Raw genomic sequence first — 21,580 nt, 5'->3', positions numbered from 1 at the left:
CAGTAGCGTCTCAGCTCCAGGCTGAGGGAGGTCGGACTGGCAGAGTCTGGGTGCCCAGGATCTCATCTCCACCCAACCCACATCGTGGCTAACTGCCCCGCATCAGATAAAATCGACTATAATAGAGGTGTGTCCATGAAGTCCCAAGTACAAGTACGGATGGGGGATGAAATACCAGCGTTAAAGGCAGAGTGAAGTCTCTCCACATTGTCCCATCACACACTCCCGTGGTCAGACATGGTGTGAAGCTCCCTCCACACTGTCCCATCACACACTCCCGGGGTCAGACACAGAGTGAATCTCCCTCCACACTGTCCCATCACACACTCCCGGGGTCAGACACAGAGTGAAGCTCCCTCCACACCGTCCCATCACACACACACCCGGGGTCAGACACAGAGTGAATCTCCCTCCACACTGTCCCATCACACAATCCCAGGGTCAGACACAGAGTGAATCTCCCTCCACACTGTCCCATCACACACTCCCGGGGTGAGACGAGGAGAAAATCTCCCTCCACACCGTCCCATCACACACTCACAGCGTCAGACAGAGAGTGAATTTGCCTTCCTCTGCGCTGTCCATTTCGCCCTCTCCTGTTCTGTGGCGTGAGATTTTTTTAAAATCAAGATATACTGTATTCAAAAATAAAATTATTTACAACAAACCATTTGATGACTCTGTCCTTTACAGATGTTTCTATGCATTTCCACACTTTCAGCCACTCATGTGGCACTCTGTTGGTTCATCTTTACACACCATTGTTGAGGGGTGAACTCCCCACCACCCAATCCCACACACTGCTGCTGGAGAAGAACCCTAAACCGTGGTCCTTCCCCACTGGGCCCTTGTGGTGACTGCACCAAGTATCAGCGCGTCCCTCAGCACATACTCCTGCAACCGAGAAGGTGCCAGTCGGCAGCATTCCCCCACGGTCATCTCCGTGTGCTGGAAGACCATCAAGTTTCTGGACCTTCACCGAGTTGATGATCTGCCAGCAGCACCGGATGTTGGTCTCCTTGTGCGTCCCCGGGAACAGCCCGTAGATCAGAGAGTCCTCTGTCACGCAGCTGCTGGGGATGAATCTCGACACCGTCCCTTCCACCCTTCTCCACAAACCCTCAGTGTGCAAAGAGGTGGGTCACCGACTCCTCCTCACTGCAGTCCTCCCGTGGGCAGCAGGTTGTGGAGGCGACGTCCCGGGTGTACAGGAGGGATCAGACTGGGAGGGCCCCTCTCACGGCCCGCCAGGCGAGGTCTTGCTGCCTGTTGGTGAGGTCTGGCTATGAGACATTTTGCCAAATGAACTGGATGGTCTGCTCAGGGAACCATCTCACTGTGTCCATCATGTCCTTCTCCTGCAGTGCCTGCAGGACATTACGTGCTGACCACTGCCTGATGGCCCTGTGGTCAAAGGCGTTGACCTGGAAAATCTTTTCTACGAAGGACAGACATGGCGGCAACGACCAGCTGACTGGGGTGTTGCACGGGAAAAGGACTAGACCCATCCTTCGTAGCCAGGGGGACAGGTAGAACATCGGCACAATGCGGTACTTGGTGCCCACGTACCTGGGATCCACACACAACCTGATGCATCCACACACGAAACTGGCCATCAGGGTGAGGGCGACATTGGGAACGTTCTTGCCCCCATTGTCCAGGAACTTGTGCATGACTGCCCGTCTGACTCACTCCATCCTCGATCCCCAGACGAATCTGAAGACGGTTCTGGTGATTTCCAAGCTGCAGGAGCGGGACACTGGCCACACCTGCGCCAAGTGCAGCAGCCCTGAGAGCACCTCACACCTGATGACCAGGTTCTTGCCCGTTATCGAAAGGGAGCGTCCTCAGCACAGTCCCAGTTTCTGTTTCACCTTGGCAGTCCGCTCCTGCCAGTTCTTCCTGCACGCCTCGGCCCCTCCGAACCAGATCCCCAGCACCTTCACGTGATCAGACCGGATGGCGAAGAGGACACTGGATCGGTCGGGTCAGTTGCCGAAGAGCATGGATTCGTCCTTCGTGCGGTTGACCCTGGCCCCCGACGCCAGCTCAAACTGTTCGCTGATCAGCCTGCGAACTGACCTCGGATCGGAGCAGAAGACGGTGACGTCGTCCATGTACAGGGAGGTTTTGACTTGTGCCCCTCCGCTGCCTGGCAGCGTCACCCCTCTTATGCCCTCATCCCTTCTGATGGCTTCGGCAAAGGGTTCTATGCAGCACACGACAGGGGAGAGAGGGCAGCCCTGCCTGACTCCAGACCTGATGGGGAAGCTGTCTGTTTCCCACCCGTTGACCTGGACTGCGCTACAGATGTCCGTGTAGAGCAGTTTGATCCAATTCCGGATTCCCGCCCCAAATCCCATTTTGCAGAGTACATCCGCCATGTACGTGTGCGATACCCTGTCGAAGGCTTTCTCCTGGTCCAAGGCGACCAGGCAGGCGTCCACTCCCCGCCCCCCCCCCCCCCCCCCGTCCTGCACGTAGGCGATGGTGTCCCTCAGCTGCGCGAGGCTGTCTGAGATCTTCCTGCCCGGTACAGCACAGGTTTGGTCCTGGTGGATCACCAGCTCCAGTGCAGACTTGACCATGTTGGCGATAGCCTTGGACAGGATCTTGTAGTCCACATTCAGGAGTGAGATGGGCCTCCAATTCCCAATGTCTTCCCTCTCCCCCTTATGCTTGTAGATAGATAGATAGATAGATAGATACTTTATTCATCCCCATGGGGAAATTCAACTTTTTTTCCAATGTCCCATACACTTGTTGTAGCAAAACTAATTACATACAATACTTAACTCAGTAAAAAATATGATATGCATCTAAATCACTATCTCTAAAAGCATTAATAATAGCTTTTAAAAAGTTCTTAAGTCCTGGCGGTAGAATTGTAAAGCCTAATGGCATTGGGGAGTATTGACCTCTTCATCCTGTCTGAGGAGCATTGCATCGATAGTAACCTGTCGCTGAAACTGCTTCTCTGTCTCTGGATGGTGCTATGTAGAGGATGTTCAGAGTTATCCATAATTGACCGTAGCCTACTCAGCGCCCTTCGTTCAGCTACCGATGTTAAACTCTCCAGTACTTTGCCCACGACAGAGCCCGCCTTCCTTACCAGCTTATTAAGACGTGAGGCGTCCCTCTTCTTAATGCTTCCTCCCCAACACGCCACCACAAAGAAGAGGGCGCACTCCACAACTGACCTATAGAACATCTTCAGCATCTCACTACAGACATTGAATGACGCCAACCTTCTTAGGAAGTACAGTCGACTCTGTGCCTTCCTGCACAAGGCATCTGTGTTGGCAGTCCAGTCTAGCTTCTCGTCTAACTGTACTCCCAGATACTTGTAGGTCTTAACCTGCTCCACACATTCTCCGTTGTACACTTCCAGCAGGTCGGGGCCCATCCGGTTCCACAGAGCCGAGTACAACTCGACCGGTAAGCCGTCGCTTCCGGGAGTCTTACCCGACTCAGAGGAACGGACGGAGCCAGTCAGCTCCAGACACTCCCGCTTGCCGTCGTCTAAGATCTGCGTGATAGAGGTACTGTCCAGCCTGCCGTCGGCGCTGCCGGATGGTCCAGCCGCGTCAATGGTGCAGTTGACGTCTCCGGCCGGGACGTCACCAGCAGCGGTGGGAGCCGCTCGCTCCGCACGGGGGAGGCGCACACGGTGGTCAGCCGGAGCAGAGTGTCCCGGTATTTGACGTCTGCTACCAGACCGTCCCCGACCACACCGACAAACCCCGGGTCCACCAACGCGACCACCTCCGGTAGGAAGGTCACGTCGGCCTTTACCGGTTCTTTATTTCAGAAGCACACTGTCCTTACCTTCGCAGTCCTGAGCCTTCATGCCCACGGCCTTGGTGAAGTCCTTCACCTTCTGTGGGCTCAGGAACTGCAGGTTATTCTCCCCTGGGTGTGGCAGTTCCTGTTCTGTGCCTGGGGGCTTGCTGTCTCCCAGGCCTGCTGCCCCTTCAGGCTGCGAGGCTCCATACGTGGCTCCGCTCCCGGGTTCCCGGAGCTGGGGGTCTCTGGTGGTCTCCGCCTCCTGTGCTTGTTCTTGGGGGGTGGCCAGCAGACTTTCCCCAATCTCTCTCTCCTCCTCTCCGCTGGCTTTGCCCGCTGCTTTGTCTTCTGGGGCTGCTGCTGGCCTCCCCCAACTCCTTCCTCGTCTGACGTGGACAGGTTACCGGAGGCTGCGCGGTCCCCTGCCTTTCCCTTCACGAGCTCCTTCCGTTCCGCCCTCTGTCGTTTGGCCGGAGCCTTTTGGGCCTTCTTTCGTTTGCCCACAACGCTCCAGCCTTCCTCCCCCTCGGCTCTCCCCTCCTCCATGGACTCCTCCTCCTTTTCCTGTGGAGGGTCCTGGAGGGTCTGCAATGGGGTGGCGGCCCTTGGGGTGGCTGCGCCTTCTCCTCCGCTGGCGTCTTCCATCGCTTCGGGCGCCGCCTCTGCAGGGGTGGCGGGTACATCCGATCCTGCCGGGGCCCTTCCAGTGCCAACACCTCCCCTGGCCGCCTGTGCATAGGTTCCCGGCATGTTTCGGACAGGTGGTCGGTATCTCCACAGAGATTGCAGGACTTGGCCTGCGTGTAGTCCTTGGTGAGGCGGCCCTCCACCTTACAGTTCTTGCAGATTATCGCCCTGCACTGGGCTGACATGCCCCGCCTTGCCGCAGTTGCGGCACACCCTGGGCTGCCCGGCGTAGACCAGGTAGCCTCAGTTCCCTCCGATGGCGAAGACTGAGGGCAGGTGGACGACGCAGCCGTTGGAGTCGACCTTCAGCTTCACCTTCACCTGCCGTTTGCTTGACAGCATCCCAGGCTGTCCTTCACGTCCAGACAAGCTCCTACGCTCTACACATACCGAGCGAGGAATGTCAGAACGTCGGCCACCGTCCGCTCCTGCTGGGCGGCAGCAAAGAGGGGCTGTGCTTGCAGCAGCGACAGCGGCGCCTCTCTCCCCTTCTCCTGGAACAGCTGGAGCAACTTCTGCCACCCTGCGGGTCATCGGAAGCTGACATCGAGGAACTCAGCCAAGTCCTGGATGCAGTAGATGTCGTCGATCGTGAAACCGCAACAGTCCATCAGGACCTTCTGGATGAAGGTCACTCTCGTAAATCTCGTCTTCCAGGGGTTACCACACAGCATACCCAGGCAACGGTTAACACAAGATATTCCAAAACCCACTCCTATGGATTATACGAAGTGACAGCCACACACATTCGTTGTGGTTCCGCGTACCGATGATCAACCCACTCTTGTGGGCATAGGAGAGTTCCAAGCCTCAGCTGCGACTAACTGAAGCGATGAGCGTTTCCAGTCTCTCTCTCTCTCTCTCTCTCTCTCTCTTTAGACTGGCCGACTGCCTGTCTGCAGATCGCTCTCTCTCTTATGGTTCAGTCCACAGTCAGCGCTGTCAGCCTGTGACTGACGTCATAGTCCCGCCTCCTCACGCCGGCGCTCTTAAAGAAACAGTCACAGTACGACCGCAGGCTCGGAACAGCCGCAACACAACTTCCCGACTTTTGAACTCAGTGCTTCAACTAATAAAGACAACCATGCCATTTGCCTTCTTAACCACCCGATCAATCTGTGCAGTCTCTTTCAGGGAGCGATGAACTTGGAGTCTAAGATCCCACTGATCATCGACACCGTTCAGGGTTTTGCATTTAACAGTGTACTGTCTCATACATTCGACCTACCGAGCTGCCAAGATGATCATCACTAATCAAATCTCACTGAGATTTCTCAGGTCCTGTTGAATTTATTGCCAAGTTCACAAGTACGGGAAGGTACAGGGACAGAGAAACACTGACTTGTGGCAGCATCACAGGCAAGTACATTCAGATAACACACGGAACACAAATTATACGATTCTCTGTCAGTACCAATCTATAAATATGCTTTATGTCATTTACAATATATAAAATACATTGTGTCATGATCACTATTAAAAAGTGCATTTTGTGTCAATAACAGACTTGGAAATGTTGAATTTGGTCCCTGTCTCCATTCCTCCTGTAATCCACAACCAGCTCCTTTGTTTTTGTCACAATGAGGGAGAGGTTGTTTTCTTGACACAACAGTGTCGGGGTGATGACTTCTTCTCTGTAGGCTGCCTCGTTATTATTTGGGATTCGGCCGATCAATGTAGTGTAGTCAACAAATTTAATTAGCAGATTGGAACCCGTCACTGCAGACCCACAGTGCACTATGTACTGATTGCAAAGCTACGAAATTGCATGTGAATAGCTTCCCCTCCCCCAACTCCACTCTTTCTGCGTCACCAGCAGACTGGGACATCTCACATCTCGCTGCCTCCGCCAGAACATTAAACTGTGAACAACGGTGGTCAGGGACTGATCTCTGGGGTACTCCAAACGCTACCTCCTTCCAGTCTGAAAACGGCCCTCTCACCCAGCCACACACTACCGGCAGTTTATCGATCTCCAACGAAAAAGCCTAATCACCTACTCCTGAGGGTCAATACCATTGCTGACTCTGAGTTTACCACAGTCAAATGCCGGGAGGGACATAATAATCAGAAAGTCTCTAGTCACAGCCGTGTAAATAAAATGTGATCTCAGTAGGTGTGTGGCGCATGCTCAGAATGCGAAGGAGACAGACAAACTGAGCCAAGTCACAGACTGATGAAGGGGAGGAATGATTCATTTTGATACAGAGAGGGAAGCAGAGAGTTTGATGTTGTGCCTGATGCTGGAACTGTGGCCAGTTAGAAGATGAAGTCTTGTTCCCCCAAATTGTTTTGAGTTGTGACAGTGTTTTTCTCAGAAGGCACCATAGAAACTAAAATTATCTGAGTTGAAATGTTGTCCTTCACCCACTGACGTGGTTTGAAAACTTTTAACAGTTTAGAAAAGTCAAAGGATTTGAGTATGGGAATCACAAACACGTTAGTTGCTTTGTGATTGCTCGTTAGTTCCGCTGTATCTGTCAGTTCACCAGCGCTTGAATGACGCCGATCCTTGAATGTGGAGGCGGAGATGGCGGAGAAGACAGCGCCCCACTCGCTACAAGGAGAGCCCGAACATGTGTCAATATCCGTGATCTGATTGGATACATTGCCATGACGTTACAGCAGTGAGATGTCATTCACTGGCTCTCATTTTGGAAGGGATTCAGTCGGCCATCGCAAATACTCTAACAGCTTCGCACTGGGAAGCGGCCGTTCACCTGCTCCGTGTGTGCGAAGAGACTCATTCAGTTAACCCACCTTGTGATGCCCCGGTGAGTTCACAATAAATAGAGGCCACATTTCTGTCCGGAGTGAGCAAAGAGTTTTACTCAATCATCCCAGCTGCTGCAAAATCAGAAACTTCACATCAGGGAGGAAGTTCAAATCCGCTCGTGTTAAATGTTTAACCATCACGGTGACTGAAGGCAGCTGCAGGTTCATGAGGGACTGTTACTGTCAGATTCTGCAGTTCTTGCGGCTGCTCATCGCACCCAGGACTGAACCCTGGTCACTGAGCATTGGAGGAGTCTGTTCTGCTGATGTTAGCCTTAATCTAGACTGGTGTTTAATATTGTGGATCTGTGAAAGATAAATCAGTTCTGTATCAAATTCCGTGTGTCAGGTACTTACTGTCTCTACCACACTCACTATGTACACTAGAAAGGCCACTCGGCCCATCTGGTTTCTGCCCATGAGTAGATGACAGGTTGCAACTAGTCACCACTCCGTGGGATAGGAAATTTCCCGTGAATTCCATAGAATCACAGAAATCTACAACACATTACAGACCTTTTGACCCACAATGTTGTGCCGACCATGTAACTTAGTCTCTAAACTGCCTAGAATTACCCTACCGCATCGCCCTCTATTTTCCTAAGCTCCATGTACCTATCTGAGAGTCTCTTAAAAGATCCTATTTTATCCGACTCTACCACCGTCGCTGGCAGTGCATTCCATACACAGACACCACTGTTGTTTAAAAAACTTGGCTCTGACATCTCCTCTGTATCTACTTCCAAGCAGCTTAAACCTATCCCCCCTCGTGTTAGCCGTTTCAGCCCTGGGAAAAAGCCTCTGGCTATCCACACGACCAATGCCTCTCATCATCTTATACACCTGCATGAATTTCCTGCATGATTTTCTCCAGGCTGAATAAGACGATGAGCTCACTGTGGTTGTGACGTTCTTCAGGGCTCTGGACGAAGATGGTTAAACTCCTTGTTCTCCGCTCTTTTCAATGTTTTAGGTCACTCTCACTAATTTCAAAGGTCTTTGCTTCGAACTGCTGGGTTGTTACAATGCACCTCTGAAGTCTGACAGCAGACTAGCGAGTGAATCTTCGATGGTGCAGAGTCAGAAACCAAGTTGCCAGTCAGGGATTTGGGGCTCCAGAAAGAGATGGGGCCTGGAGTTTACAAGGAGGAGGAAGAAGAGAAACTGAACCTGCAGGATGTGGCTACAAATGAAAGATCAGAGACATTTGGAAACTGATTGAAAAAAAAGGTGATTAATTTCTGCAAAATACTGGAGGAAATCAACAGATCAGGCAACAAATGTAGAGAGGAATAAATAGACGTTTAGGCCGAGCCCCTTCAGCATGCCTAGACTGTGTACTCCTCTGCTTAGTTGCTACCTGAACTGCAGAGTTCCTCCAGCATTGTGTGTGTGTGTGTGTGTGCGTGTGTGTGTCTGTATTTCTAGCAACTGCAGAATCTCTTGTGTTTTATATCTGCCTTTGTAAGAGGGTTGTCCGAGAGGCATTAGATAAATGGAATGCCTGTTGATGTTGAGTATATTGTTTCTGGGAGCCGCTTTCTACGTTAAAACAGTTACTAAGTTTTCTACACAGAAAAAGCCCTGCGGTGTAGACATGAAACCGGTGCTAGCAGGGACGTTTAATGGCACCTCGATTACCCATAAACCCCTGGGTTTAAAATTTCGCTGCCTCTGAAGCAACGATCAAATGCGCAGGCATCAAGGTCGATGACGTCACCGAATAGCACGCATGCGCACCGTACACAAAGGACCTCCGGATGATCGGTAAAGGTAAGAATGATTTTCCGGGCTACTATCTTAAACACCGACTGAGGGACATTTGCTGTGAACTCTGGACCTCATAGTCCGCAATCCTGGGACAGTCCTGCTCTGTTCCCTCTCTCTCAGTCCCACGATCCGTACGCGGGCCCCGGGGAGCTTCCGGCTGATGAGGGAATGGGAACCGATGGATCTCCAGCTATCTAAATGCAAGGATTAGGAACTCGGAGAAAGGGAAAAAAACATCTTTTACATCACCAGTTGAGAAAATCACCTTTGTTCTTTCTCCAATCGTAGACAAGAGAAAATGTGCAGATGCTGGAACTCAGCATTAGTACTCTTTTCCATAGATGCTGCCTGGCCTGCTGAATTCCTCCAGCATTTTGTGTGTGTTGCTTGAGCTACCGCCTCTCGGTCTGCACTTTTCTACCGGTGAGAACATGTTTTGTCCCATTCTCTCTGGGCACATAATGATATCAAACACCTTTGTCCTGGGCAACTAATAGCTTTCACATCACAAATGTGCCAGACTCCAATGAGACAGAAAGACTACTGCCCTTCCGTTTATGTTCAATGGCATTGCCACACTGAGTTCAACACCATCTGTCACTTGGGGGAGGGTTCAGGGGAAATATTTATGTACAATACAGAAACTGGTGTTACAGTATTGTGGCGATTACAGTTGGAAAATTTACAAGTGGGAAGAAGTGGAGTGATATTTGGAAATCTGTCTTTGTAAAGTATCATTTAGCAAGCAAATCACATACGGAGGGTGTGCAAAAGCTCTAGTGAGAAAATCCTTCATAACCTGCAACAGGCTTGCTACATAGGTTGTGTGAGAGTGCAGATGAACTCGATCAAATCCAGATGAGATCAAAGTTCTTATTGACAGTGATTTAGAAAGATAGATAGATAGATAGATAGATAGATACTTTATTCATCCCCATGGGGAAATTCAACATCTTTTCCAATGTCCCATACACTTATTGTAGCAAAACTAATTACATATAATACTAGCTAGCTGTTAAAAGAAATACCTCCCTATTTAAAATTCAGTGTGCACGTCTTGTTGTCAGTGGGTGAAAATTGCACAACACAAGGTGTTTTGACACACCGGTCATCACAAATTAGATGGGACATTGGTGGAAAGGTGGGGAGACCTCCAGTGTCCCTGATACCCTCACATACAAGATATCATCCAGCTGCAGCCTGTAACCCTGCACTTTAAGGAGCTGGAGCTGGAAATGTATGAATTCTGGATCATCTGGGAGTCAGAGGGGGTGATAGTTATGACATCAAGAGAGGTGAGTTACACCCAAGGTACAGGACACATTAAACTGGGTGAGAGTCAGAAAGGGGAATGAGGTTAAACAACCATCGCAGAATAGCCTTGGGGCCATCTCCTACAACAACAGGTAGACCACTTTATAAACCGTTGGGGGGGGGTGGATAAATACCATATACATACCATATGTGGATATGGCCACATACCACACAGTCGGTATGTACAGACCACATGAGATCCTCAGTGATGTTTATGTCGAGGAACTTAAAGCTGTTTACTCTCTCAACCCCAGATCCATTGATGCCAATAGGGGTTAGCCCGTCTCCATTCTTTCTGTAATCCACAACCAGTTCCCTTGTTTTTGTGACATTGAGGGAGAGGTTGCTTTCTAGACACCCAGACAGATGCTGTTCAGACCTCAGAGCGAGTCAGCAGACAAAAGGTTGAGCTTGGTGTGATGACTGTGCTGAGCTGTGTATATCACAATGCACGAAGCATCGTAGGAAAGCCAGATGAGCTCAGGACAGGGAATTGTGATATTGTAGCCATTATTGGGACTTGGTTGCACCCAACACTCAGAGATTTAGAGGAACAAACTTTGTAGAGATCACAGACTGTGCTAAGAAACAAAGGTTGATATAGTAAGCAATTTTAACTTTTTATATATTGAGTGGAACTCCCATACTGTAAAAGGACTAAATGGGGAAGAGCTTGTCAAATGTGCTCTTAATCTGGATGTAGAATTCCTAACGTAGAAGTGTGCAATAAACTGTTAGGAAATGATCCAGTGTTAGTGACTGAAATGAGTGTATGGAAACACTTTGTATCTAGCGATCGTAATGACATAAGATTCCAAGTAAATATGAAAAAAGAGAGGGCTGGACGATGGGTTGAGATTCTAAATTGGAGAAAGGTCAATTTTGATGGTATCAGAAAGATCTAACAAGTGTGGATTGGGACAGGCTGTTTTTCTAGAAAAGGAGTACTTATAAGTGGGAGTTCTTCAGAAATGAGGGTGTAGAGTTTGTATGTGCCTGCCAAAATAAAAGTTGTAAGGTAACTGGTGCGGGGAACCTTGGTTTTCAAGAGATATTGAGACCCCGGATATTTTGTTCCTCTAAATGCCTCAGACTGTTGGGTGCAACCAAGACTCATTAATGAGTACAGTAATTAATGCCACACCCTGAGCTTATCTGACTTTTTGTTTAGTGGTCTTCAGTTGAATTCTAAAAGCTTCCCAATAGTTTTTGCTTTTTTGTTTGCCCTCACTTTGGCTTTTATGTTGGCTTTGGCTTCTCATTTCAGCCATGGTTGTGTCCTCCTGACTTTCCAATGCTTCCATTTAAGCTGTCTAATGCAACTAACTGCACTGGGACCATCGCCGGCCATACCCCTACCATCCAGGCTCCCATCCAAACTTCTTTTAAATGGTGAAACCAAACTCATATCCAACACTTGTGCTGACATCTCATTACACACTGTCACGACCATTTCAGTGAAGAGCTTTTCCACATGTTCCCATTAAATTTTCACCTTCCCCACTTACCCATGACCACTGGTTGTAGTCCCACCCAACCTCAGTGGAAAAAGCTGCTTGCATTTATTTACCCAATCTTCTCCCTCATCATTTTGTATACTTCCAACAAATCCTCAAAGCAATGTGTAATTTCCTTGTTTATGTTTAGAGACTTTTTTAATTTTATAGAATGATGAGGGATGTTGATCGTGTGGATAGCCAAAGGTTTGTTACATTAGTGTTTATAAATCAAAGTATTGAGTATAAGAGTTGGAATGTAATGGTGAGGTTGTATCAGACATTGGTGAGACTGAATTTGGAGAATTGGGTGCAGTTTTGGTCACCTAATTACAGGAAGGATATTAATAAGGTTGAAAGAGTGCAGAGACGGTTTACAAGGATGTTGCTGGGACTTGCGAAACTGAGTTACAGAGAATGGTTGAATAGGTTAGGACTTTATTCCCTGGAACATAGGAGAATGAGGGGTGATTTGATAGAGGTGTATAAGAATATGATGGGTATAAATAGAGTGAATGCAAGCAGGCTTTTTCCACTGAGGCCAGGGGAGAATAAACCCAGAGGTCATGGGTTAAGGGTGAAGGGGTAAAAGTTTAAAGGGAACATTGGGGTGTCTTCTTCACTCAGAGAGTGATGGAGGTGTGGAATGAGCTGCCAGATGAAGTGGTGAATGTGGGCTCACTTTTGACATTTAAGTAAAACTTGGACAGGTATGTGGATGAGATGGGTTTGGAGGGATATGGCCCAGGTGCAGGTCATTGGGACTAGGCAGAAAAATGGTTCGGCACAACCAAGAAGAGTCAAAAGGCCTGTTTCTGTGCTGTAATGCTCTATGTTTCTACGGTTGAAATTTCCCAGGGATGAAATGGCTAACATGAGGGGGCATAGTTTTAAGCTGCTTGGAAATAGATACCGAGGGGATTTTGGGGTACGTTTTCTACACAGGTAGTGGTGGGTGCGTGAAATGCGCTTCCAGACATTTGTGTGAGATTCCCATCTGCATGTTAACAAAGGTTATTTGCGTCAGAGTGTTCAGTTACTGTGGGGCCAGCAGCCTATGCAGCTCAGTGGTAACAGGGAATAACACCAATGGAGAGAGTCAAACTGAGCCAAGTCACAGATTGGAGATGGCAGAAATGCCCCATTCTTATAGAGACAGGAGGAGCATCAGAGAGTTTGATGGTCATTCCAGATACCAGCATTGTGCCCAGTTAGAAGATGATTTCTCTCTCCAACTTGGGATGAACTTCACTGTAACAGTGTGATGTCAGATCACACCTTGACAACTCAAGTGATCTCATCTGAAATGTCGTCCTACACCCATTGATGGATTTTGTAAATCTTTTTTACAGGTTAAAAATGACAAGGAATTTGTCTACGGGAATCTCAAACACAACACGCCGGTTTTGCTGTCTTTGTCCAGATATTTAAGAAGTGCAGCAAGGGATTCACACGATCATCCTTCCTGCTGAGACGGTGGGGAGGGATTCACTCTATCATCTAACTCACTGGCATGCCCGTCATTTTACATGGGAGTTCACCTGCTCAGACAGTGGGAATGGATTCACTCGGTCATTTCAACTGAAGGTACTTCAGCAAGTTCACACTGGGCAGAGGCTGGTCATCTGCTGAATTTGTGGGAAAGGATTCACTCGGTCATCTGACCTAATGGCTCACCAGCGAGTTCACACTGGGGAGAGGCCGTTCACCTGCTCAGACTGTGGTAAGGGATTCACTCGGTTATCTGACCTAATGGCTCACCAGCGAGTTCACACTGGGGAGAGGCCGTTCATCTGCTCAGACTGTGGGAAGGGATTCATTTTGTCATCTAAGCTGAAGATACATCAGAGAGTTCACACTGGAGAGAGGCCATTTACCTGCTCAGACTGTGGGAAGGGATTCACTCAGTCATCCTACCTACTGGTACACCAGTCAGTTCACACTGGGGAAAGGCCGTTCACCTGCTCAGAGTGTGGGAAAGGATTTACTCAATCATCCACCCTAATGGCTCACCAGCGAGTTCATAGTGGGGAGCGGCTGTTCTCCTGCTCGGACTGTGGGAGGGGGTTCACTCGGTCATATAAACTGAAGGTACATCAGCGAGTTCACACTGGAGAGAGGCCATTCACCTGCTCGGACTGTGGGAAGGGATTCACTCAGTCATGTCTACTGAAGTTACATCAGCGAGTTCACACTGGGGAGCGGCCGTTCACTTGCTCAGACTGTGGGAAGGGATTCACTTGCTCATCTCAACTGAAGGTACATCAGCGAGTTCATACTGGGGAGAGGCCGTTCACCTGCACAGTCTGTGGGAAGGGATTCACTTTGTCACCTCACCTACTGAGACACCAGTTAGTTCATACTGGGGAGTGGCCATTCACTTGCTCAGTCTGTGGAAAGGGATTCACTGAATCATCTTTCCTGCAGAGACACCAGTCAGTTCACACTGGGAAGTGGCGGTTCACCTGCTCAGACTGTGGGAAGGGATTCAATCGGTTATCTCACCTGCTGTCACACCAGTCAGCCCATACAGGGAAAGGGCCGTTCAACTGCTCAATCTGTGGGAAGGGTTTCATTTCGTCATCTCAACTGAAGATACATCAGCGATTTCACACTGGGGAGAGGCCGTTCTCCTGCACAGACTGTGGGAAGGGATTCACTATGTCATCTCATCTGAAGGTACATCAGAGAGTTCACACTGGGGAGAGGCCATTCACCTGCTCAGACTGTGGGAAGGGATTCACTTCGTCATCTCAACTGAAGGTACATCAGAGAGTTCACACTGGGGAGAGGCCGTTCACCTGCTCAGACTGTGGGAAGGGATTCACTCGGACATCTCAACTACAGAGACACCAGCGAGTTCACACTGGGTAGAGGCCGATTTCATGCTCAGACTTTGGGAAAAAATTCTCTCAGCCAAATCCACCAAATGTGTATCACTGTTGACACTGGGGAGATTCTGTTCACCTGCTGTGAATGTGGGAAGCGATTCACTCAGTGAATTATCCTTGCGTAACTCTCACTTCAGCTTGCAGCTTAATATAAGGGGTGATAGACCCCAGCCTGGCTAAACTTAAGAAATCTCGTTTGGATGGATGCTGTGTGATGTGTCCCCTGCTACAAATCAGTACCCTGAAATAGCAGTAAACAATATGTGATTAAACAATTGAGCTTTGTAATTCTTACTTTGACCAGAGGGTTAGTAAAGAAAACAAATAAAAAAAAAGAAAAAGGGCCCACTCTCTCCATTTGCATTTTCTCATCTCTCCCTGGCAAAAGACCATGAAAATCACTCTTCCAGACTCACAAGAAAGGACATTTCTGTCATTGGACAGCCCCGCACTCCAAAACCCTGTTATCTCTAGTCATAGCCTAAACATTGCTGCTACTGAGAAACCATTACCTCAGCTGGGAAACATTACTGAGAGGTCGTTACATCAGCAGTGAAACCTTACAGCATGTAGGACTTGTGACACACTACCGGGTTCACACTGGGGAGAAAGTTTCAATGAGCTGCAAGCTGGATATTTGTCCATCACCGCTGCTGAATGCAATTTTGAAAGTGACTGTCGGTGCTGAACTCTGCAATTATTGCTGCTACTCACCACACCCAGTCCTGCACCCTGGTCACTGGGCATGGGAGGAGTTTCTTCTGCTGCATATTCACCTTTAATGGGACTGGAGTTTAATATTCTGCATCTGAGACAAATAAATCAGTTCTATTTTAAACTCTGTCTCTGGTACTTAGTGAATTTATAACACACCTAGTGTACAGTAGAGAGTCAACTCAAGCCAGCTGGACCCTGCCAGTGATTCAGTTCCCCGACAGTCCTTTTAAATCCTCTCCTGTTGTTCATCTCTCGCTCTCCCGAGATGGTGAGAACCACCACTGGATCCATCATCCAGTGGTGACGGATTCCAAACAGACACCACTCTGTGGTGAAGAGGTTTCCTTTGAGTTTTCTGCAGAGTGAAGAAGTCGAGGAGAAGGAAATCAGAAGTGGGGCGTGGCAATGACAGAGTAGAAACATTTTGAAGCTGATTGACAGAGAAAATCTTTTGTTTGACTGATGACACGAACAATACCTGTGGTGAAGTGCTCCACTGGTCGAGGAACATGTGTGTGTTGGGAAATGCTTTATCTATTAAGGGAGTTGTTCCTGCTTGTTTATCTTGTAATATTGTATCCAGATGGTTATTATGGATTGTCCTATCTGAAATAATGTATTGATTAACATATAATCTTGTCACCATCTCATCTGCTCAGATCGTTGGGATGTCTCCCATGGAGGGTCGTACTCGTTCAACTGATTAATGTTTCCTTCCATAGTGATGATTAATTTTTCTGAATTGGCCTCTCATTTAAGATTTCCGGTCTGTATTTCTTATCACAATTGCATATACACACATGGAGTACTAAATCCAGTTCATTTTTGATGAAAATATATATACCTAGAAGTTTTATCTGACTATTCGGTGATATTTTTTATTTCATGTGTGTTATCTCTCTTCCTCCATCTGTCCAAGGTAGTGTTAATCTCAGTGGGTTTGAGTGTAAATAGTCTTTTCTAAAGCTTTCTTAAGTTCTTGTTTATTTTTCTAAATTTTACTGATTGAAATGGGACCAAGATATTTTTATTTTAAAAGAAGTCGATGTCAGTATTGATGAAAGTGTTTGTTGCCTGTGTTGTATTTGTTAATTACTGAGCTCTATTTGGTAGTTTTTTTTAAAGCCTTGAACTGAATTTTGTCAAAGGTTTTCCCTATTTTGCACTACTTTCTATTTTCTTTGCTTGTTGATATTCCAGATACGTGGGGATCAAGAGTCCCGGTGAAGGGTCTTGGCCCAAAATGTTGATTCCCATCCACTGATGCTGCCTGACATGCTGAGCTCCTCCAGCAGTTTGTGTGTAGTTCTCTAGATTTCTAGCATCTGCAGGTCCTTTTGGTTCCCAGGTACTTATATGTTTCTTGAAAGAAGAAGCCAAGAACAAGCTGGTAGTGGGGTTGTGTGGCTCTGTTGGTAAAATATTAAATAAAATCATTAGAAAGAAGTGGCATAGGGTTGGAAGGTGTAAAATCTGTGGGTAGAATTAAGGAACAGCAAATGAAAAAAGAATCCCTGATGAGAATTGTACAGAGACCCCCAAACAGTGGTAAGTATGAGGTCCTCAAATTACAATGGGAGATAGAAAATGCGTGCCAAGAGGGCAATGTTACAGTAGTCATGGGGATTGTCATGCAGGTGATTAGGAAAATTGGGATGGTGTTGGTCTCAAGAGGAGGAATTCCTTGAATGCCTACAAAATGTTTTTTTAGAGCAGCTCGTGATTGAGCCCACTTGGGGGTCAGCTATTCTGGATTGGGTGTTGTAATAAACCAGAATTAATTAGGTCACTTAAGTCCAAAGAACCTTTAGGGGTAAGTGATCTTAATGTGATCAAATTCACCCTGACATTAGAGAAGGAGAAGCTAAAGTCAGGTGGAATAAAGAGAATTAGAGAGGCACGAGTGAAAGATTGGTCAAAATTGATCTAAAAGAACATGGGCCAGGACGAAAACAGAGCAGCAATGTCTGGAATTTTTGGAAGGCACAGGATATACACAGTGGCATGCAAAAGTTTGGGCACCCCTGTTCAAAATTTCTGTTCCTGTGAATAGCTAAGCGAGTAAAAGATGACCTGATTACAAAAGGCATAAAGTTAAAGATGACACATTTTTTAATATATTTTAAGCAAGATTACATTTTTATTTCCATCTTTTACAATTTCAAAATAACAAAAACGGAAAAGGGCCCGAAGCAAAAGTTTGGGCGCCCTGCATGGTCATTACTGAGTAGCACCCCCTTTGGCAAGTATCACAGCTTGTAAACACTATTTGTAGCCAACCAACAGTCTTTCAGTTCTTGTTTGAGTAAATTTCTGGGTTCACTCATAAGTAGCAAAGTACTGACTGTGGAAATTACAAATGAGAATATTATTCGAGTCACAGAGAGCAGCAGTACTGAAACAGGCCCTTCTAGTCCATGCTGACCTGTTTTTGTTGTTACTGCCTGGTTCCAACTACCTGCACCAGAGCCTCCATACACCTCCCATCCACATCCTCACCCAAATTCCTCTTTGGTGTCTAAATCAAACCCACATCGTCCACTTCCACTGGCAGCTCATTCCACACTCTCACCAACCTCCGAGTGAAGAATCCCCCTTCAGATTCCCCTAAAATAATTCACTTCCACCCTGAACGTATGTCCAATGTCAGGGTGAGAGGGAGGACGGGGCAGAGAGGGAAGACAGTAAGGGGAGGGGGTGTTCGAGTGCAGAGAGGGAAACAGAGTGAAGAGATTATACTTAATATCTTTCAGAAAAAAGTAATTGAACTTGCTGCAAACCTACTCTCCATATCCTGTACATCCTTAACCAAATTATTGATCCAGATGACAATAATGGTTGACGTTCAAAGTAAATGTTATTATCGGAGTACGTATATGTCACCACATACAACCCTGAGATTGTTTTTCCTACAGGAACACTTAGAAAATCTTTAGAATAGTAACAGGATCAATGAAAGATCAAGTGGAGCATAGAATTCAACAAACTGTGCAAATGGAAATATAATTAAATATCAATGAATAATGAGAGCAATGTGGTGTAACCCTGGGGAACCTCACTAGGCTGGGGCCTCGAATCCAATAAACAGTCTCCCTGCATCACTCTCTGCTTCCTACCATCAAGACAACTGTGCATCCAGTGAGCCATCTCTCCCTGGATCCCGTGTGATCTGACTTTCCACAACAACTTACCATGCGAACCTTATCAAAGGCCTCACTGATGCCCATATCGGCCCCGATCCTGGGACAGAGGTGTCACCGATCAGACGGCATGGATTTGAACAGAGGATGAAGAGGGTTAGAGGGATCTGAGGAGGAGATTTCTCACTCAGAGGGTAGCTGAAATCTGGAACACACTGCCCGAGGTGGTGGTGGAGGCAGGTCCCTTCACAACATTTACGAAGTGGATGAGCATTGAAACTGCCGAGATACAGTCAGCTATGAACCAAGTGCTGATAAATGGGACCAGTGTAGACAGTGAGTGGATGGTCAGAACAGGTATGGCCGGCCAAAGACCTGTTTCCGTGCTGTGTGATCCACCACTCCGGACATGCTAAATTAACGATGGTGGCACTGCAAGGCATTGATTTCAAAACTCCACATCCCTCTCTAACCTGAAATAAACCAGACTGAACCCCTTTGTCACCACTGGGAATATCTGTTTCTGTCAAGGTAACATACAAATTGATCACTTTTGCTAAACAACTGGCAATTGATGAAGTTTCTGTGTCTTCTTCCATTAATGTTGCTGCCTTACTGCAAAACTAACCCTCTCACTGTGTCAGAATCAGTGATTAAATCAGACTCCGAACACTGTGCTTTCATCCCTGCACGTTATAACTGGAACCATCTCACTGAGGGTCTGATGGAGACAAAACCATGTCTTCCCACAGCTGGTTCCACCTGTTGGTGTGTCCTCTTTCCTCCACCTCCAGGGAAGCTGCATCTCCACACAAACTCCTCACTGGAGACGACTGTCTGTACCCGTGACACAGGAAATCACATCACTGTCACTCTCCTGATACCGTGTCTGACCTGCTCACCTCCGGGTATCCTCCCTCAACAAGCCTCTTCCTCAGTCACCATCTGTGAGATTTTTTAAAAATACAATCACTGTAGAACGATCTATCAGACAGCTCCTGTACCCCTCCACCCCGGACGATGGTTGCTGATTAAAACTCTCTCTCCTCAGCCCCTTCCCTATCCCCTTTCCCTTTGCGAACTCCAGATATGCCAGCTGATCCGAATCCACTGTGAGGACATTTATATCTCACAGAAGGATGTAGAAACCCGTGTTGTTCTCTGATACAGAGGTCACTGACACCCCACCGCCATCTCAATCTGCACCAACAGCCAATGACAGTGACAGCTCTTCCAGACACTGGGGCTTTGTAACAAACACCATGGTAACAGCAAGATTAGACAGTAATTCATTTGAAGAGAGGATTGTTGCTTCCTAAAAGGACACACCACCACTCAGCTGGCCGGGCAGCATCTATCAGAGAGAAAAGCCACACTCCCACTCCACCCCCCGCATAAAACAATGCAATCAGAGGTTTATGATCATTTTCAATATCAAAAGATTGCACTGACACAAACTGATGAAATGCCTCACAAGGAAACAAAATGCTGAGCAATTCTTTTTCAATCTGGGCATAACCTGTTTCTGGATCAGATAATGAACGAGTTGCATGTGCCACTTGTAGCCGTTCCTTATCATGTTATGATCATTTTCAACATCAATAGATTCCCCAGTGGGAATCGGAATGAAAATGTTTGGACACCAGGAAGTCCCGCTCGGAGCGGATAGTTCAAAGGTTAATTTATTATCAAAGCAGGTGTCCGTAAACAATTCTTGAGCTTTTTTTCTTCTCCAGAAAACCACGAAACAAAGAAAGAGCATGAAAGTCGTTCAGAGAGAAAAATCAAACTCCCACCTCAACCCCCGCATCAAAAAGACAGCATCCCGATCATCAAACCCCCAAAATCCACCCCCCCACACAAAAGGGAACAATATCGTCGACAGCCCCCCCCCCAAAAAAAAAACCCTACCCCGCACAACCGCGGAGGAGCTGGTGTCACCAGTGTAGAGGCGGCCGCATCGGGAGCAGCGGAAACAATGGGCGACCCTGGAAGATTCACAGGTGAAGTGTCGCCTCACCTGGAAGGATGTTTGGACAACGGAGAGAGTTCGACCGTCCGGCCCTTTCACTGTGACACCCCGAACTCCACATCAAATCCGTCCAAACGAATCTGGGTGAACTTTAATGAGCAATAAATATAATTCCTCTCAGCGATCAGCTGTCTGAGTGATTCCCTGACTCTGAGAGGCAGGGGTATCTATGGTCCACACTGTCAGGGTGTTGAGTTTACCAGGAGACAAAGACTGCAGGGACGGGAGGTTTTCTGTTGACTAATACACTGTGTGTGGACCCCGCTGGCAATTCTGGTGCTGTGACCCGAATCGAGACAAACACCACGCTGCCCACTCCACCAACAACACGGCACAGCCGGACACATAACAGGGGACTTTACATCCCACAACACTGGATTCAGTGATGAAACCCGTGATTAATGTTGTTGTCCCACCGAAAAATCCATTAAAGTGCTTTTAAATACCAGCGCTCCCCCACAGGTGACGTAACACAACTCCCCCCCTCACTCGCCTGACGTCACACATGGGCTCCCCACACCGGGATCTGCCCTGACGGGCGCGGTGTCTTACGTCACCCACGTGCTGCTGTACTCGAGCTCTATCGGTTTAACGGCTGGGCTAATAATTAAGTGTTTATAAACATAGACTGATTTAACTGAAACCTGCACATTTCCTGTGTGGGTCTGAATTGTGTGTCGGGATGGGATGGGAATCGAAATTATAACCCTGAGAACTCTGTGACCTGGGGGTGGCTGAAAAGGGATCGGGGAAGATATGGAGGGAAAAACTAAATACGTGTCTGGTGTAAATATGGAAAAAATATAGGGAAATAATGAAATAATTTGGGAAATGCGGCGGTGGGTCGGGCAATATGTGAAGGGGGAGGAACAGTCACCGAGTCACGTGATCCTGTTTTACAGCGGATCGTCAGCATTTTCCGAGGCTCCGCCCAACGCCCGTGACGCAATAAGCACATTGCGCATGCTCACA

General features: G+C 47.7%; 1 protein-coding gene across 1 annotated transcript; it reads left to right on the top strand.

Moving 5' to 3' along the window:
* The first annotated feature begins 8,851 nt into the window (after nucleotides 1-8,851).
* LOC140723109 (uncharacterized) lies at nucleotides 8,852-15,345 on the top strand. Its single transcript, XM_073037737.1, has 2 exons — nucleotides 8,852-9,021; nucleotides 13,181-15,345. Exon 2 carries the CDS (start codon nucleotides 13,497-13,499, stop codon nucleotides 14,700-14,702), a length of 1,206 nt encoding a protein of 401 aa, XP_072893838.1. The 5' UTR covers nucleotides 8,852-9,021; nucleotides 13,181-13,496; the 3' UTR covers nucleotides 14,703-15,345.
* Nucleotides 15,346-21,580: the final 6,235 nt, after the last annotated feature.

The sequence above is a fragment of the Hemitrygon akajei genome, unplaced genomic scaffold (genome assembly GCF_048418815.1).
Source record: "Hemitrygon akajei unplaced genomic scaffold, sHemAka1.3 Scf000100, whole genome shotgun sequence".
Lineage (NCBI taxonomy): Eukaryota > Metazoa > Chordata > Chondrichthyes > Myliobatiformes > Dasyatidae > Hemitrygon > Hemitrygon akajei.
Note: the sequence above shows the minus strand (reverse complement) of the source record. Positions and strands in the feature narration are given on the sequence as shown.